At 42.0% G+C, this 18,283-nt stretch overlaps 1 protein-coding gene across 1 annotated transcript in view; it reads right to left on the reverse strand.

Annotated features, from left to right (window-relative positions):
• LOC124289971 (cell adhesion molecule-related/down-regulated by oncogenes-like) overlaps positions 1-9,184 on the reverse strand; it is a 35,015-nt gene extending 25,831 nt beyond the window's left edge. The window contains exons 1-2 of the mRNA XM_046726636.1: positions 9,179-9,184; positions 3,074-3,077 (exon numbers count right to left, since the gene is read on the reverse strand). Coding sequence (XP_046582592.1) covers positions 3,074-3,077 — 4 coding nt within the window. The 5' untranslated portion in view covers positions 9,179-9,184. The remainder of the gene's footprint in view (positions 1-3,073; positions 3,078-9,178) is intronic.
• Positions 9,185-18,283: the final 9,099 nt, after the last annotated feature.

Genomic DNA, 18,283 nt, shown 5'->3' on the forward strand with positions numbered 1-18,283 from the left:
TATTAAAACAACAAGTTGTTTAGTTACTGGCCAGATATGTGAGTCAAGATTGAATAAATTAAATTGTTTCCACAAATTATGCCCAACAGGAACCCCGAATTGCTTTTTAAAAAGTTGTTCACATTCCTGAAACATAAAAAACTACAAAACACATTGACTATTTGAGTTGTGAATTACCCCTACATCTGGCTGTCCAATAAATCATTCCTAACAATAGAATGACAACGGTAAAAATTGTGTGTTAAACCCCAATGTCTAATTTTGTCTCAGATTTCGTACTTTACTGCAGCGTAAATAAGCCCATCAAAAGCCTGTCTCGTGCAAGGCTCTAATTAAACCACGGCCACTTAAACTTGCAAACCGGGGCGGATTTGCTAAACATTTCTGACCTTGAATTAAACAATGAACATATCACCTGTAAAGACACAGCCCACAAATAACGTTACCGCCTTGATAATACTCCTCACCAAAGACTGTCAGGTATTGAAACACCTATCTTCCTGAGGTTAGTCCCAAATTCTATAACTGACTGACTGAGTTTGGTTTTACGCCGCTTTTAGCAATATTCCAGCAACATCACGGAGGGGGACACCAGAAATGGGCTTCACACATTGTACCCATGTGGGGATTCGAACCTGGGTCTTCGGGGTGATGAGCCAACGCTTTAACCACTAGGCTACCCCACCGCCCCCCAAATTCTATAACATACCTTCCACCAGGATAAACAAATAAACAGAAAATAGAAACTGAAAATTAATATTTCATTCATTTCAAAATTAACCTAAAAAAATGGATACCTCTTGTCTTTATCACAAAGGCACAATTAAACCATTTTCGGTTTAACACATTTACATCAGTGGGAAAACATATTCCAGAATTGCTGGATTGCCTTGAGAGGGTGTTAGAAAAAAGTAAACTTTGCAAGGTGATCTAGAAAATATCCTGCTCCTGGGAAAGCTAGTTCGGCCTAGGTGTGTGGAACACCAGTCAAGCATGGCCAGCTTTCAAGTGCAAGGAACCAGCTCCTCCGAGGGGGATCTGTTTGTATCACCATAGGGTGAGATACACGAGCCTATTGGGTTGCCAGCAAGGCATGTGTCAATCAAACTGCTATATACAACAGTTCTATCAATCAGAGTAAAACATTAATGCCTTTACTTGCTCGATAGGTGTTTACAAACATGCCGTTTGACATTAAGACCACTCTGGTTAAAAACTTTAAATGCCTTATTTTATACTGAGAGCTGATGATCCGACTTGGAATGATGGAAGATAGAGAGATGGATGGAGTTCATTGATGGAAGTTGGATGACAGAGAGCTTGGACAAGAGCTGAAAATTATACCTTCAGATTTCAGGAAGATAAAACCTTTATTTTTAATCTAATAATCCTACACCAAATTCAGCTCTCAGAGTTATTGAATCTGGGGTCTCGTATAAATCAACATTAAACATAATAACTTGGTCCCCTTGATTTTATTTATCTCCCACACAGGGACAACTCACACAGTAACTCACTCACTCACTCATCAGAAAGCAATGACATTCACCTTGTGCCTGCACAGTGAGATCGATGTCTTGTAATGTTGAAGAGTGCTTGCTCGTCTTGCACTGGTAACGGCCACTGTGCGATTGTTGCACATTCTTGATCAACACACTCCCTGATGGTAGCACTGTCAATGCATCTGCAACATGACAAACAAATCATCATGCAAGGGTTCTGTTAGTCTGTCATACAGACCCTGAAACAAATATATTCAAGAAAGCCATAGACTAATGCTTAGTCCCTGAACATACATGTATATCATTTTGATAGTAACAAATAAACCCATTTAAATTGAAAATGAGCCCAAGTGAGATGTGAAATTCACCAGAACCTGGGGAAATCTAGACTTGCTTCTTTAACGGCTTTAGCACTGCAGGGAGGGCTAGGCTGTAGGGAAAATAATGTGGTTTATGGACTGCGAGACAGGCTACATTGCAGGGACGGCTAGGCTGTAGGGAAAATAATGTGGTTTATGGACTGCGAGACAGGCTACATTGCAGGGACGGCTAGGCAGTAGGGAAAATAATGTGGTTTAGGGACTGTGAGACAGGCTACATTGCAGGGAGAGCGAGGCAGTAGGGAAAATAATGTGGTTCAGGGACTATCAGACAGGCTACATTGCAAGAAGGGCAAGGCAGAAGGGAAAATAATGTGGTTCTGGGACTGTGAGACAGGCTACATTGCAGGGAGGGCTAGGCAGTAGGGAAAATAATGTGGTTCAGGGACTGTGAGACAGGCTACATTGCAGGGAGGGCTAGGCAGAAGGGAAAATAATGTGGTTCAGGGACTATGAGACAGGCTACATTGCAAGAAGGGCAAGGCAGAAGGGAAAATAATGTGGTTCTGGGACTGTGAGACAGACTACATTGCAGGGAAGGCTAGGCAGAAGGGAAAATAATGTGGTTCAGGGACTGTGAGACAGACTAAGAAAGCCCATGCAAGTCTAGAATATGTGGCAAGTCTAGATTACCATGGTTGTAGGAAATGAAGAAAGTCCCTGGGCTTCTTTTCATTATATTTTATGACTATAATTCAGATTTTCTGCAATATATGTTCATCTCAGAGACTAGATGTAAGTCTAGGATGGGATGATCACAGGGCTGTACAACATCCTCAACACAGTAAGATTTGACAACAACATCAACACTGAAGCTGGAAGAAATGATAACAAACATGTGACATAGTCAGGTTTAGTTTCAGGACCAGCATCCATACACTGATGAAGACATCTGTACTGACCACAGTTTGAGCAAATAATACAGAAAAGATGAAAAAAACCCCAACTTCATCAAATTAGGAAAAAAAACTTTACACCACACATACATCACAATTATCAGGGTATTTCCAGGAACACGTTGCCATGGTTTTTGCCCACTCCCTTGGCTGAAAATGTGCCATTTGCTTAGAATTTATGGTGTTCTTACCGATCCCTGACGATTTGTCCGCGATTGTACAAATTCCTCCTTCTCTATGATTTATAGAGGCATCGTGCCTGGGATCGGATCTATTAGTTATAACATACACAGACCCATCTGTTTCTGTCACTCAGGTGCCAGCATCCGCTTGTAAGGGGAGGTAACTCTCCACACTCAGTTGACATCAGCTGGCGAGAGCACTCTCCAACTTAAGGAGGCAGAAACTTTTGGCCAAGGTATACTGGGAGCATGCAGACAGACTTTGTCTGAGGAAATGGGAGTAAGGTTGTCAGAACAAATGGGCTTGATTATGAAACATTGCCCATAGACGTGAACCAAAGATGGAGGATGGCACGCAGTCCCCCGGTAATTAAGGTTCGTAAATCATTACGATGATGCAAGCCGTTCTAATTAGCACTCGCACTGGAAATGCCTGTCACATAAGTAATGACCGACGTCTGATGAGATACATATTTGTAAACCAAACCAACCCCACCCAAAAGAGTTCCAAATATTTCCAATCTTTTGTCTTACTTGCAACAAATTACTGGGAAAAAAAAGTTCCAGTTTCACTTTGACTTCAGCAGGGATGGGATTAGTCTGTCATACAGACCCTGAAACAAATATATCCCAGAAAGACCATGCAAGTCTAGAATATGTGGCAAGACTAGATAACCATAGTTACTGGAAATGAAGAAAGTCTCTGGGTTCCTTTCCATCGTATCTTATTATCATAATTTAGGAACTGTTAATTTTTCTGTAAAAATGTTCATTTCAGACGCTAGATGTTAGTGTAGGATGGGATTACCACAAGGCTGTACCATCCTCAACAGTAGAGCTGTTCCGATGATCGATAATAATGTAAAATCGATCGAAAGGAGGATAAAAAATAATTATCGACGGTAAAAAAACATTTTTGTCAATTCTTCGGAATTTTGTTTTTTTAGTATAACACACTTGAATGAAGTAAACTAACCATTAAATTGGATGAATATTCACGAACACACATGCGCTCAACAGTTGAAACATTAGTTAACTATCCACACAAACAACAGACACCAGAAAAGGGTGAAAACTGTTTATCACCGTCAGACCGACAACAGACAAGAGACACCAAGACAAGGAAAAACATCCACCATTTACTCCTCTCGTTTCCAAGCCTGAAGCCCAGTCAGCCCAGTCAGCCCACACCAACCCACCATTCCACAATTAAACTGACTTCTTTTCAAAAAGAGTTTTTCACAACATCAAGAATCCATTTGAGAACCTAAGCCTGACACCGAGACTTACACGCCATTCAAGCATGACCAACACTGTATTAAAGACCCTGATAAGCTCACCGATATCTACCTCCATTATAACCCTTCCAAGAATTTTTCAAGATAGGGGCCTATGTATTAAGGGAGATAAATGGATTGTCTCCCATTAAAGAACTCTCCTGCCAGGAGACAAAGACGCAGTATGTTTCGGCATCTGTTGAGAAGCACTCACTGATGAAAGACGCGGGCATCCACCATGATGAATGATGCTCTCGCCACCAACTAGAAACGCGGTACGTTTCCCCACTCCTGGCAATGGGCTCCACTTGATAAAAGCTCCATTTATCAATTGTCAACTTCTCCCCATGGCTCCGAGTCGAACTCCAAAGGTAGTCTGGCAAGGGTTGGAATTTAGATGAGATATTTTGGCTGATTCTGACAAACCCGCCTCCAAGAGAGATGAGAAAAATTACAAGCTGACAAAAAACAGGAGCCTGAGTAACATATTCAATTTTTCAAAAATGAAAATTTCGGATCTCCCAGTGTTTTCAATAAAGCAGTTTCTCTGCTGCCAAAAGTTGTCCGGGGCTTGTGTGTGAAAGATCTCTTTCATGAGTGGAAAAACACTTCCCATGATGCAGCACTACTTCTAAATGATGTCGTGCTTGTTCATGGTACTCAGATTATCCGATATTACAGTTCCAAGATTCCAAAGCAATCTGCCATCAATCAGCACTTCACATGGGTTATTTCACTGAAACTCAGTGCACTTCGATAAAAAAGGATTCCCAAGTACCGCTTATATATATAATATTCATATGTAAATATTAGGTTATGAAATCTATCGTCATACTTATTTTCCTCCTTTCGCACGCTACGGACAATGTTTAGATTTCTATTAAATTCACCCACCTGCTAGTTTTCTAAGTGTGTGAGAGATGTTAACCATTTTGAAAAAAAACAAAACAAGCATGGGTAGAGGGTGCTGACAAAACATGGAATAGTTGTGGAAATGGAATGAGATTCAATATTTGACTCAGATGGTACATTCTACGAATGAAAAGGCACAAACTAGCCATTAATGTCATTCACAAAGAAAAAAGAAATTGTTATTGACAAAAAATATAGTGTATTCATGAACGGTACATGAACTGTAAAGGACTAAACGTTTTCATGAATCTGAGGCCACATATATAAATAACAAAGAAAAACTTTATATATTTGAATGAACCATAACATAACATAGTAATAACATATATTGGTGTAATATCAGGATACTCAATATCTAATTACTTCAAAGTGTTTTATGCCCTACCATTCCAAAGTATTAGTTTACAGATGGTTGACTGCATAGGGGTTTTGTATTGAAAGATCAAACTGGTCTTTGGAGACTATCTGACAGTTATGAGATCTTTCTAAGAGGCTAAATAAACAGAAGAGATCGGCTCCCCATCAAACAACATAAAATTCTTATCCACATATTTAAACTCCTACTACAAATTACTGACAAGCTTAAGGGGCTGTTTACACTTGCAGAACCACAGGAAGTTGTCTCTGACCAATCAGAAGGCTCCTCTCTTCAGAAGCTGATCAAAAAGTCAGATGGGACTTGCAACAAAACCTGAATAGGTTGATTAAAAAGTGGGAATGGAAACTCCATCCTTTACGACTGTCATCAACAATCTGAGTGGCCATTCATTCTGCTGGAGATTCCACAGGAATTCGCTGCTGGTTTCCATGGCAACTGACATGACATAATTTGTTTTGATTTGTGATACTGGTGTTTGTCTCTGGTATGTCTGACTTGTCAGTTTGTCTGGGCGATTGTCCGACCAACCCTACGTACCTAGCCAACGTTTCTCTCCATCCTCAGTATCAGTCTCTCCAGTCTGTGGAGATTTTCTTCTTATTCCGCCATGGTTACGCTGCATGGTTTCCAACTGAGCAAAGCAAAATTTCCTGTCCACCCTCTACAGATTCATACAGTAAATTTTACAGATCTACAAAATCCCTTCATCTGATTTTCAGGACAGTAATTTCACACTCTCATTATCTTATTCCAAGGAGAGTTCTTTCGCACTTGTTTTATCGTGTTCTAAGGACAGTTATTTTATACTCTCCTTGTCATGTTCTTTGGACAGTTTTTCATCTCATTCCAAGGACATTTTCTTCACCTCATTCCAAAGACAATTTTTTCATCTCATTCTAAGGGCATTTCTCCACACTCTCTATATCTAGGGGCAGCTATGATTTTATATTCTCCTCATCTTGTTCTAAGGGCAGTTCTTTATCACATTCTATAGACAGTAGTGGTGGTCCTATTAATTGAAATCATCGAAGATTGGTCGCAGTGACTAAACGACCAAGCAATCGAACATGTTTTCTCATAATCGAACACCACCAATCTTGGAACACTTGTTTGCATGAAAAATATTTTTCACAAGGCTGGTTTTGTCTGTGTCATTAAATTTACATTTCATAAGCACTACATGTACAAGCTCGTGCCAAGACTACATGTACAAGCTCGTGCCAAGTCATGATTGAATTTATCTTAAAGAATCCAGAAAATATGTGTTCCTAACATACTAATCATCATTTAAATATGCAAACTTTGCAAATGGACTTTATGCAATTTGCCAAAAAAAACCCAAATTACTACATGTTTTTTCATTATTTTTGTGTGCATTAACAAAAATAACAGGAACGACAAAATGACGCTAACCAATTATTTTCGATGATTGATCAGTTGTAATGGACCAATCATCAATTATTAGAATTTAACCAATTCCCAACACTAATAGATAGTTCTTTCATACTCACTTAATCATCTTGTTTTACATGCATCAACCAAACCACAGGGCCTAACTATCTGATTCCACCAGTTGCAACTTTCGACATGCATGGTTTGCTGGAGATCAATGGAGTTTTCACAGTCACAATATAATTAATGCTAACATGATGTGATCATCAGGAGGAAATGCACTGTAGTCGTTTTATGTCCTAATCTGAGAGAGGTCTGAGCAACCTATTTACGTGCACTGATATACAGTTTGACATTATAATCATGAAATATTACTGATTGTTTTTATAGATGTATCAATATCAGCATGATCAGGAGGTGACATCAATCCTTCCTCCCATCCACCCACCCCTCCATCCATCCATCAATCCTTCCTCCCATCCACCCACCCCTCCATCCATCCAGCAGCCAGCCATCCATCAATCCTTCCTCCCATCCATCCACCCCTCAATCCATCCAGCAGCCAGCCATCCATCCATCAATCCTTCCTCCCATCCACCCACCCCTCCATCCATCCAGCAGCCAGCCATCCATCCATCAATCCTTCCTCCCATCCACCCACCCCTCCATCCATCCAGCAGCCATCCACCCATCCATCAATCCTTCCTCCCATCCACCCACCCCTCCATCCATCCCAGCAGCCAGCCATCCATCCATCAATCCTTCCTCCCATCCACCCACCCCTCCATCCATCCAGCAGCCATCCATCCATCAATCCTTCCTCCCATCCACCCACCCTCCATCCATCCAGCAGCCATCCATCCATCAATCCTTCCTCCCATCCATCCCTCAATTCTTCTTTCCATCCAGCCATCCATCCTTCCATCATCCACCCATCCAGCATTCCTTTCCACTCTCATCGATCCATCCATTCTTCCCGTCCATCCATCCATCCTTCCAGCTAGCCATCCTTCCATCCACCCATCCAGCCTTTCTTCCACCCACCCACCCACCCCAGCCAGCCAGCCAGCCAGCCAGCCTTCCATCCACCCACCCATCCAGCCATCAACCCACCCATCCAGCCATCCATTCCATCCACCCACCCATCCAGCCAGCCTTCCATCCACCCACCCATCCAGCCATCAAGCCACCCATCCAGCCAGCCAGCATTCCATCCACTCCACCCATCCAGCCATCCAGCCACTCCCATCCAGCCAGCATTCATTCCATCCATCCATCCTTCCAGCTAGCCATCCTTCCATCCACCCTTTCTTCCACCCATCCCACCCACCCATCCAGCCAGCCAGCCTTCCACCCACCCACCCATCCTGCCATCAATCAGCCACCCAGCCAGCCAGCCAGCCAGCCATCCACCCACCCATCCAGCCACCCATCCAGCCAGCCACCCATCCAGCCAGCCAGCCTTCCATCCACCCATCCAGCCTTTCTTCCACCCACCAATCCATCCAGCCAACCAGCCTTCCATCCAGCCAGCCAGCATTCCATCCACCCACCCATCCAGCCATCCAGCCACCCATCCAGCCAGCCAGCATTCCATCCATCCATCCTTCCAGCTAGCCATCCTTCCATCCACCCATCCAGCCTTTCTTCCACCCACCCACCCACCCATCCAGCCAGCCAGCCAGCCAGCCTTCCACCCACCCACCCATCCAGCCATCAAGCCACCCATCCAGCCAGCCAGCCTTCCATCCACCCACCCATCCAGCCATCAAGCCACCCATCCAGCCATCCAGCCACCCATCCAGCCAGCCAGCATTCCATCCATGTATCTATCTTTCTTTCCATCAATCAATCAATCATCCATCCATCCAAATGTAACAACTATAAGCTGGACAGACACCTCCAAAGTTGCTGAACAAAGTCCTGACAATCACAACAAGTTGATGCACACTAACCATTGAGAGCTATGATTTCCAAGAAACTGACAGGGAGACAGAGTTACCTCCCTTCAACTGGGTAAGAAAGCCCAGAGATTCTGCACACATTTTTTTCTCCATGCTGTCAACTGCCATCAGCTGTTTTGGCTGAGTGAAACAGATAGGGAAAGATAAGCCACAATCAATTACCCACCCTTAAAAAACAAACTCCTTCTAAAGTAACAGATATTTCACTAAAACAGTTGTGTTTGGCTCATGTTTTGAATAGTTTTTCAATCAGTATTTGTTTTCTTAAAAAATGTCAAGAAAACCACCACTTACTGCTATTATTCTAGAAGAGTTTCAACAGATAAGTGATAAACAAAAAAGTCACAGAGGAATCTGTTACTAGTAAATCTCAGAACAAATATACTATTTACCTGTCAACCAACTTAATAAAATCATCCCAAATATCTCCTATATTATTTTAAAAAATATCAATATATTTTTATTGAATTTAACCAAATATTAACCAAACCCATTCCTCAGAATTGCCAGCAAGGAATATGTCAAAGAGAAAAAAATTTAAAAATGAAACATTGATATTTCTCACTAAAAACAAACAATGACAACAATTTGGAAAATGTTCTCTCAAAGACTGTAGATACATATCCCTGAATGACCTCTGCCCTTAAACACAGTTCTGTTGAAGCCAGTTGGGATAGATAGGATTTCTCACTCAGGTGTAGAAAAGCCCAGTTTTTTGACAGAGAGGGACTTCGAGCGATTAAGCCAGTGAGGTAGTTGTGTACTAGTGTGTTGTAAATGCTGCAAGCAGGATCTATGCAAGTATAGGGGATCCAGTTTCATCATCTTTCAACTTCTAACCCTCCCACCGACTCATGCATGACTCTCAGATCAGGTTTCTTGGCAAAATTGGTGATAGCTAGTTGATAGGGAAATACCTTCACAAGCAAACCCCTGCCTGTCAATCAGCTGCCGGATAACCAATCAGAAAGCAGGAAGAGCTGGAGTTGGGGAGTCTGGGTTATGTTGTATTTTAATGTGTTTGAGGGAAAACAGAAATAAGAAGAAATTGATTTAGCTTTAGACCTTGGTAAATGTCCAACATGATGTTTCAACTAAAGTCAAGTCAAGTGCTCAGTGAACACTTTGTAAAAATATCACAAAATTTGTATTTAAAGAAATTTTAGGGTTTAGTATGTGTTTCTGTGAAAAGCGTTTCACTGAGGAATAAGCTAGGTGACTAGGAGCAAGGTGTCTTCAAGTCTTATGTACAGGGTGGCTCTTGTTGGTGTAATATATACTGGATAAAAATAGTTAGGGATATATGTAAATTTTGAAATTATAACTAATGATCTATTTATTCATTGACACACTGATAAAATATCAATCATTAAAATACCAATATCCCTAACTTGTTTTGTCGAGTATATATTCCTTGTTTGTCAGGAGCATTTACTCCCACCACCACCCCCAAATACCCAACATAATAACCACAAAAAAACAAACAAATAAACAAAATTTGTAGATATAAGCATATATCATATATATCCTACACCTTTGGAGGACTGTCTCTGTGATCAATGCTCACTACTTGAGGATGAAGGACACTACTTTATCTCCTAGTAAACATTCAGATGTAAGACACTCCTTATTCAATTCCCTTTCCTCTCAAATTAGATATTTTCAAAGTCTTACCACCTCAAATTTTTTTTACAAATAATTAACCAGGTAGAATTGAGTGAGTGAGTGAGTGAGTGAGTGAGTGAGTTTAGTTTTCGCCACACTCAGCAATATTACAGTGGTGGCGGTCTGTAAATAAGTGAGTCTAGATAATTTATGCGATGCATCTCAAGCAAGTCAGCAATTGACCACCCGATCCAGTTAGTATGGCAGCATGGGTACTGTCAATATTCTAAGTCTGGGTGTTACAGATAATCCAGTGAGTCAGTTTATTGCTCTCAGCATTACAGTTATATGGCGGTCTGCTTGAGTCTGGACCAGAACTGCATGCATCGATCTGCGCCAATTGGGAACATGTCAACCCAGTCAGCGAGCCTGACCACTCGATCCCGTTAGTCGCCTCTTACGACAAACATGGGTTACTGAAGATCTATATTCTAACCCGGACCTTCATGGGCGTTACAGAACTAAATCATGGAGTGAGTGAGTGAGTTTAGTTTTACGCCGCTCTCAGCAATATTCCAGCTATATGGCGGCGGTCTGTAAATAATGGAGTCTGGACAGGACAATCCAGTGATCAACAGCATGAGCATCGCTCTGCGCAATTGGGATCCGATGACATGTGTCAACCCAGTCAGCGAGCCTGACCACCCAATCCCGTTATGTCACCTCTTACGACAAGCATGGGTTGCTGAAGATCAATATTCTAACCCGGACCTTCATGGGCGTTAGAGAACTAAATCATGGAGGCTTCATCCATGACTCTAGAGACAATACCCAGAAAACACATCAACCAGAAACACAGACCCCAGGGGCCAGGCAGACTTAAATTTACTTCCAGGAATAAAATAATCATATCTAAAAATAAATAAAAAGCGAAACAAAAACTTAGAAAACGGAGCCAAGAGCAAAGCTTAATTAGAACTGAGGCAGCCTAGAAGTGCCAAATTTGTACACATGAACTGGATTCAATTTCAACTGATTCTCCCGAGTGTTGGAGACAGAGAGGGGCCATAAGCTAGAATGGGAGACTCATTTGGCTTGTTTGTGGGTCATCATATACAGAGAGGGGCGGTGGGGTAGCCTAGTGGTTAAAGTGTTCGCTTGTCACTCCGAAGCCCCGGGTTCGATTCCCCACATGGGTATATGTGCGAAGCCCATATCTGGTGTCCCCCGCCGTGATATTGCTGAAATATTGCTAAAAGCGGTGTAAAACCATACTCACTCACTCATATACAGAGAAGGGCACAGCTGTAGCTACATCATCGCAGTACATATCTAAACAGTCACGAACTAGACAAGAAGACTTAAACCTAACCAGAGTATTTTCATTATGAAACAAAATACACCCAAACTAATTTTGTGCTCATAATGAACTTACGAAAATTCTCATCAAGAAATTAATCTTTAAAAAATAACTAGCACCGAACCATCTGTAGGTTGTTTTTCCCTGCCCCCTCTCCATGATAGATGCACACATCAAGGCCCGCAAACAGATGGCAACACAGAGAAGTAGGCAGATTTGTCATCCATCACCAAACACTATGAAGTTGGAGACTATGTAATCCCAAAGCACTAAATATGAAAATCATATTTCTGGGTCATAGGTTTTAACTTGAGTTTCCCCATCAGCCAAACATGATGGCTCTGGATGTGAAGAGCGTGGGGATTTTCAGCTCGCTGATACTAGCTTCCATGTTTTAAGTGTTGGGCGAGGTTTTGGCTCATTACCCATGTACAAGCCCACATGTTTCCATCAGGAACGGGAGGGATTCGGTTTCCTATCCTCTTTCTTGCTCCGTTCGGTACATAATTAAAAGAATATCATAAGGTTCTTCTAGTGCTACTTCTCTGTTAAAGCCACATCGCCATACTGGAAACATTGGCATATTTGAAAACAGAAATGTTTCTTGTTTGTGGATGAGATCAGATCATCACCTCAGATCGGAGGGATTAACAGTTGTCGTAAATGGGACGGAATATTTGAAAACAACAAAGTTTCTTGTCTGGGGATGAGATCAGATGTTCACCTCAGATCGGAGGTATTAACAGTTGTTGTCAATGTGATGGAACATTTGAAAAGAACAATGTATTCGTTTGTGGATGTAAAGTCAGATCATCACCTCGGATCGGAGGTATTAACAGTTCTTATCAATGAGATTGAATAGTTAAAATCGTAACAGATTTTTGTTTGAGGATCAAACCCACAGTCAGTTTCTGGAGTGCCTGATCCATCTTACACCACCGGGCCACTTGTAACTTCCACACACTTAACCAGGTCTTGTGGTTGAGTCCCACTCTAGTTTGACCAGTGGCCTGTCAGCAACATTCAAATGTTCATCGGTTTCAAAGAGGGAAATATGAAACAGAATTTAAGATTTTCAAAAAAGGAACAACTAATTTTACAAGATATTTAAACTGAGAAAGTAAAAATCCCATCACATACATTGATATTTTTTCGATACCAATTCCCTTATTCGAGGCATTAGTACATAGCGATTTTCATGAGAGAAATCAGGTAACACAATCAGATGACACAAACAGGTAACAGAATCACGGAACACTATCAGATGACACAATCAGGCAACTTTTTCTAACCATAATGTTTCTAAGTACTATTCAGTGTTGTCATGGAGACTCAAAATAATTACTAAAATATTATGAATACAGGTGTGCCACAGACCCAACTGAAACTGCCCTGAGAACAGACATGACAACCAACTTTTATCACAAATTATAGGTTCCAGTTTTGTGTCTTAATCACTTGTGTTCATTACAAAGTAAGCAATGAAAGGGAGATAACTCGTCAGTCTGGGCTTGGGAAACCCTGTGTTTGCATGTCCACGGTTCATAATGCATGTCTACTTTCAAATCTATCAGTTACACATCACTTTGCTTGGATAGATGTAATTATATTATCATCAACATTGTCCGGCCATTATTTTCACATTGAACTAACACTGTTAAAATGGTGATAGTTTCTCCAGAATGCATCAAGCATGGGTTCACGGAGAGAGTATACTGTCAATATGTACACAATATGTACTGGCACATGGTAAAACAAGTCGCTTGTTTCCTCTCCAAGACACAAGCACCAAGAGAACTTCTATAACAGTGTGATATCATTATTTATACAACATGACATGCTTCAAGGACTATTTACATTGAATAGTGATGGTGTAAATAAAAACACATGTTAGGGGCTTATAGTTTGTAAAGAGCAGCCCATAAATCAGTGTTATCTGTGTAGGAACCACTTCAAAACCTCAAGGAGGATGGGTGACTTTCAGTGAATACATACATGCAGGAGAGGGATGCATGATGGGTTGGGGAAGGCAGGTACGAGAGTGAGGGAAATCCAAAGGAGGTGGACAAAAGGGTGGAACAGAATGGTTTGGTGATCGAGATGTGGGAAATCTGTTTCAAGGGGGGTTGAAGGAGGTGAATTGGGGAGAACACGAGTGGGATGGGGAGAGAAGCATAAAGGGGGAGAATATTTTAGAAGATGGTTGGAGATTGGGTGGGATCAGGGAACGGTTTGGTGGATGGATCTGTATCATGGGGAGAGATGGGTAAAGCAAGCATAAAGGTGGAGAAAATCCTGGGAGGATTTAGGAGGAAATGGATGGGATCAGTACAGTTTGGTGATTGATTTGTGGGAAATCTGTATCAAGGGGGAAGGGTTGAATTTTGAGCAAGCATAAATGGGAACATCATAGAAGGTAGGGAAAGAAAACCGTTCAGTTGATGCCATGTGAGAAATCTGTAAGGAGGTTGGTTAAAGGGTGAGATTGAAAGAGCAAGCATAAAGGTGGAGAACATTCTAGGAGGAGGTTGGGAAAGAGAACCATTCAGTTGATGCTATGTGAGAAATCTGTAAGGAGGTTGGTTAAAGGGTGAGATTGAAAGAGCAAGCATAAAGGTGGAGAACATTCTAGAAGGAGGTTGGGATAGAGAACCGTTTGGTTGATGCTACGTGAAAAATCTGTAAGGAGGTTGGTCAAAGGGTGAGATTGAAAGAGCAAGCATAAAGGTGGAGAACATTCTAGAAGGAGGTTGGGAAAGAGAACCATTCAGTTGATGCTATGTGAGAAATCTGTAAGGAGGTTGGTTAAAGGGTGAGATGAAAGAGCAAGAAAGAGCAAGCATTCTAGAAAGGTGATGAGAAAATCTCTAGAAGGAGGTTGGGGTGAGATTGAAAGAGCAAGCATTAAGGTGGAGAACATTCAAGAAGGAGGTTGATGAGAACCATTCAGTTGATGCCATGTGAGAAATCTGTAAGGAGGTTGTTAAAGGGTGAGATTGAAAGAGCAAGCATAAAGGTGGAGAACATTCTAGAAGGAGGTTGGGATAGAGAACCGTTTAGTTGATGCTATGTGAGAAATCTGTAAGGAGGTTGGTTAAAGGGTGAGATTGAAAGAGCAAGCATAAAGGTGGAGAACATTCTAGAAGGAGGTTGGGAAAGAGAACCATTCAGTTGATGCTATGTGAGAAATCTGTAAGGAGGTTGGTTAAAGGGTGAGATTGAAAGAGCAAGCATAAAGGTGGAGAACATTCTAGAAGGAGGTTGGGATAGAGAACCGTTTGGTTGATGCTACGTGAAAAATCTGTAAGGAGGTTGGTCAAAGGGTGAGATTGAAAGAGCAAGCATAAAGGTGGAGAACATTCTAGAAGGAGGTTGGGAAAGAGAACCATTCAGTTGATGCTATGTGAGAAATCTGTAAGGAGGTTGGTCAAAGGGTGAGATTGAAAGAGCAAGCATAAAGGTGGAGAATGTTCTAGGAGGTTCGGAAAAGGTTGGAACATAACAGTTGGTGCTCGAGATGTGGGAAATCTGGAAATGGGATAAGGAAAAGGGTGAGATTGGGAGAGCAAGTATAAAGGGGGAGAACATCCTAGGAGATTGGGAAATGGGTGTGATCAGAGAACCATTTGGTGGTCGAGATGTGAGAAATCTGGAAAGGAGGTTGCGAAAGAGGTGAGTGAGTGAGTTTAGTTTTACGCCGCACTCAGCAATATTCCAGCTATATGGCGGTGGTCTGTAAATAATCTAGTTTGGACCAGACAATCCAGTGATCAACATAAAAGAGGTGAGATGAGAAGAGCAAGCATAAAGAGGAAGAAGAAAGGAGGTTGGGAAATGGGTGCAATCAGAGAACTGTTGTTGCGGGCAAATATGAATTATTATAATTTGTACATGTGCGTAGGGAAACATGTGGCCGAGGGAGAGTGGATTTATATATGATTTAAATCTGAAGGAGGAGGTCACTAAAGGGGTGGAATCAGAAAATGGGTGGGAGGGAAGGGCTGTTTGAGATTAGGGAAGTTCACAAAATGGATTCAGAAAACAGGTGCTTGAGACTTTGTATCAAAATATCGGCTATATGTCTCTCACCCTCAGTGTTTCCCATATGTTTAATATGACGCTCCATCCATAAAGTTTCTTCAAACTATTATCAGGTGTCTTCGCGATACATCTCAAAATAATTTCATAACTGACAACTTGTTCAAAACTGCAAATCCCCTTCTGACATTTCAACCTATCCTCCAAACCTGCAAATCCCCAGATTGTTCAGCTGCTGAGTGTGTGATCACATCCCATAAAGCCTTGCCCCAATATCTCTCATGCTCTAAGGAGCTGCTATCAGACATTTAATCTGTGCCCAACTTAAAAATCTGTTTTTGATCTCTGGGGCAATAAGTGAAGTCAAAATCTTGCTAAGCGTTCCATCAAAAACATGCAATCTGTTTTGCAATCTATAGTGCAGGGAAAAGGTCTGGTCTTAGTCACACTCACTCCAGTACCTAGACTCTCCTTGTTAGACATGACAGTGAAGATCTTGTCATGGCCTGGTAGACAGCAGACATGACAGTGAAGATCTTGTCATAACCTGCTAGACAGCAGACATGACAGTGAAGTGAAGATCTTGTCATGACCTGGCAGACAGCAGACAGTGAAGTGAAGATCTTGTCATGACCTGGCAGACAGCAGACATGACAGTGAAGATCTTGTCATGACCTGGTAGACAGCAGACATGACAGTGAAGATCTTGTCATGACCTGGTAGACAGCAGACATGACAGTGAAGATCTTGTCATGGCCTGGTAGATAGCAGACATGACAATGAAGTGAAGATCTTGTCATGACCTGTCAGACAGCAGACATGACAGTGAAGATCTTGTCATGACCTGAAAGACCACAAACATCACAGTGCAGGTCTTGTCGTGACTTGGCAGACAGCAGACATGAGAATCAATGCAGTTCTTGTCATGCTGTGGACACTTACAACCTCAACCAAATCAAGAGATACCCAAGCACACAGCTACAACCAAGGACCATAGCAGTCACAAATCCTGCAACAGTATCCCATACAGCAGATCCTGGCAAGCCCAAGGGAACGAAGCATGTCACGTACCTGTAGAGTTGCCCAGACGGGTACCACTGCTGTCCTGGAGGTAAACTTTAGGGGGGTTGGGAACATCGACTGGGGGATAACAAGGGATGACAACCATTCCATTCTCAGCAGCAGTGACAGCCAGGACTGGTTTGACCGGGAAGGAGTCCAAGTCTGGAAAACAATCAATTGCATCACAGAAAATGTTACCTGACATGATACCGTATATCAGAGCTGCAACAATATACCATCGTGACGATAGGATACTTATCACCGTAGTGACCTCTTGTTTCAGAGTGAGTGAGTGAGTTTAGTTTTATATGCTTTTAGCACTATTCCAGCAATATCACGACTGGGGACACCAGAAATGGGCTTCATACATTGTACCCATGAGGGGAATCACACCCAAGGCTTCGGCATGACTGACTGACTGACTGAGTTTGGTTTTACGCCGCTTTTAGCAATATTCCAGCAACATCATGGCGGGGGACACCAGAAATGGGCTTCACACATTGTGCCCATGTGGGGATTCGAACCCGGGTCTTCCGCGTGACGAGCCAACGCTTTAACCATTAGGCTACCCCGCCCCTCTTTGGCATGAAGAGCGAACGCTTTAACCACTAGGCTACCGCACTGCCCCTCTCAGTTCAGAGGTTACATACTTCGGGTATCGGTAAATCTAAGTACAGATTTTCTGTTTAGAGTATTCATTGATGATGGTCATTTAACTTGTGAACTAAATATATTTCTTGAAAGAGGTTACTTTAATTCTACAGTCCATAAAACCTAGTCTTCCAAATTTCTCAATGGAAAGGTTGTTGTGCCAGGGCCAGGTTGAAGCCTTCCAACTTGGCCAGGGGTATTTTGGAGAGGAGTGAGTGAATGTTTGAAGCTGCTTTTAAATTCTAGAGCAATATCCCTGCGAAATGGGTCATTGTTGAACATTGATAGGCTAATCGCCTCGGTCCGGAACATTTAAAACCCTACTCACTAACTCTCACAGAGAATTCCCAAATCTTACAACAAGCATTCTAAACAGCCACCACGAACTTATCTCGAAATGGTAACATAATTGACGTCCCGTCTACAACAAAGCGTTCCCTCAGCACTGCGTCTTTAATAACACTATCTTAAATTGTCATTACCAAGGGCAGACAACTCTACTAGAACAAAAACTTGACAGTGTACACAGAGAAAATACACTGTGGTTCCTCACTCGAATCTAACACAATAAACTGTGCCTCTATTTCATTCTGCTTGTTACAGAGCACATAAGCAGTTTTTAATACCCCTGGTGTGTTGAAGAAAGCGAAATTCAATACAAGCCCGTGGCCTTAATGTTTTTC

Source organism: Haliotis rubra, unplaced genomic scaffold (assembly GCF_003918875.1).
Source record: "Haliotis rubra isolate DU_JTF1 unplaced genomic scaffold, ASM391887v1 Scf453, whole genome shotgun sequence".
Taxonomy (NCBI): domain Eukaryota; kingdom Metazoa; phylum Mollusca; class Gastropoda; order Lepetellida; family Haliotidae; genus Haliotis; species Haliotis rubra.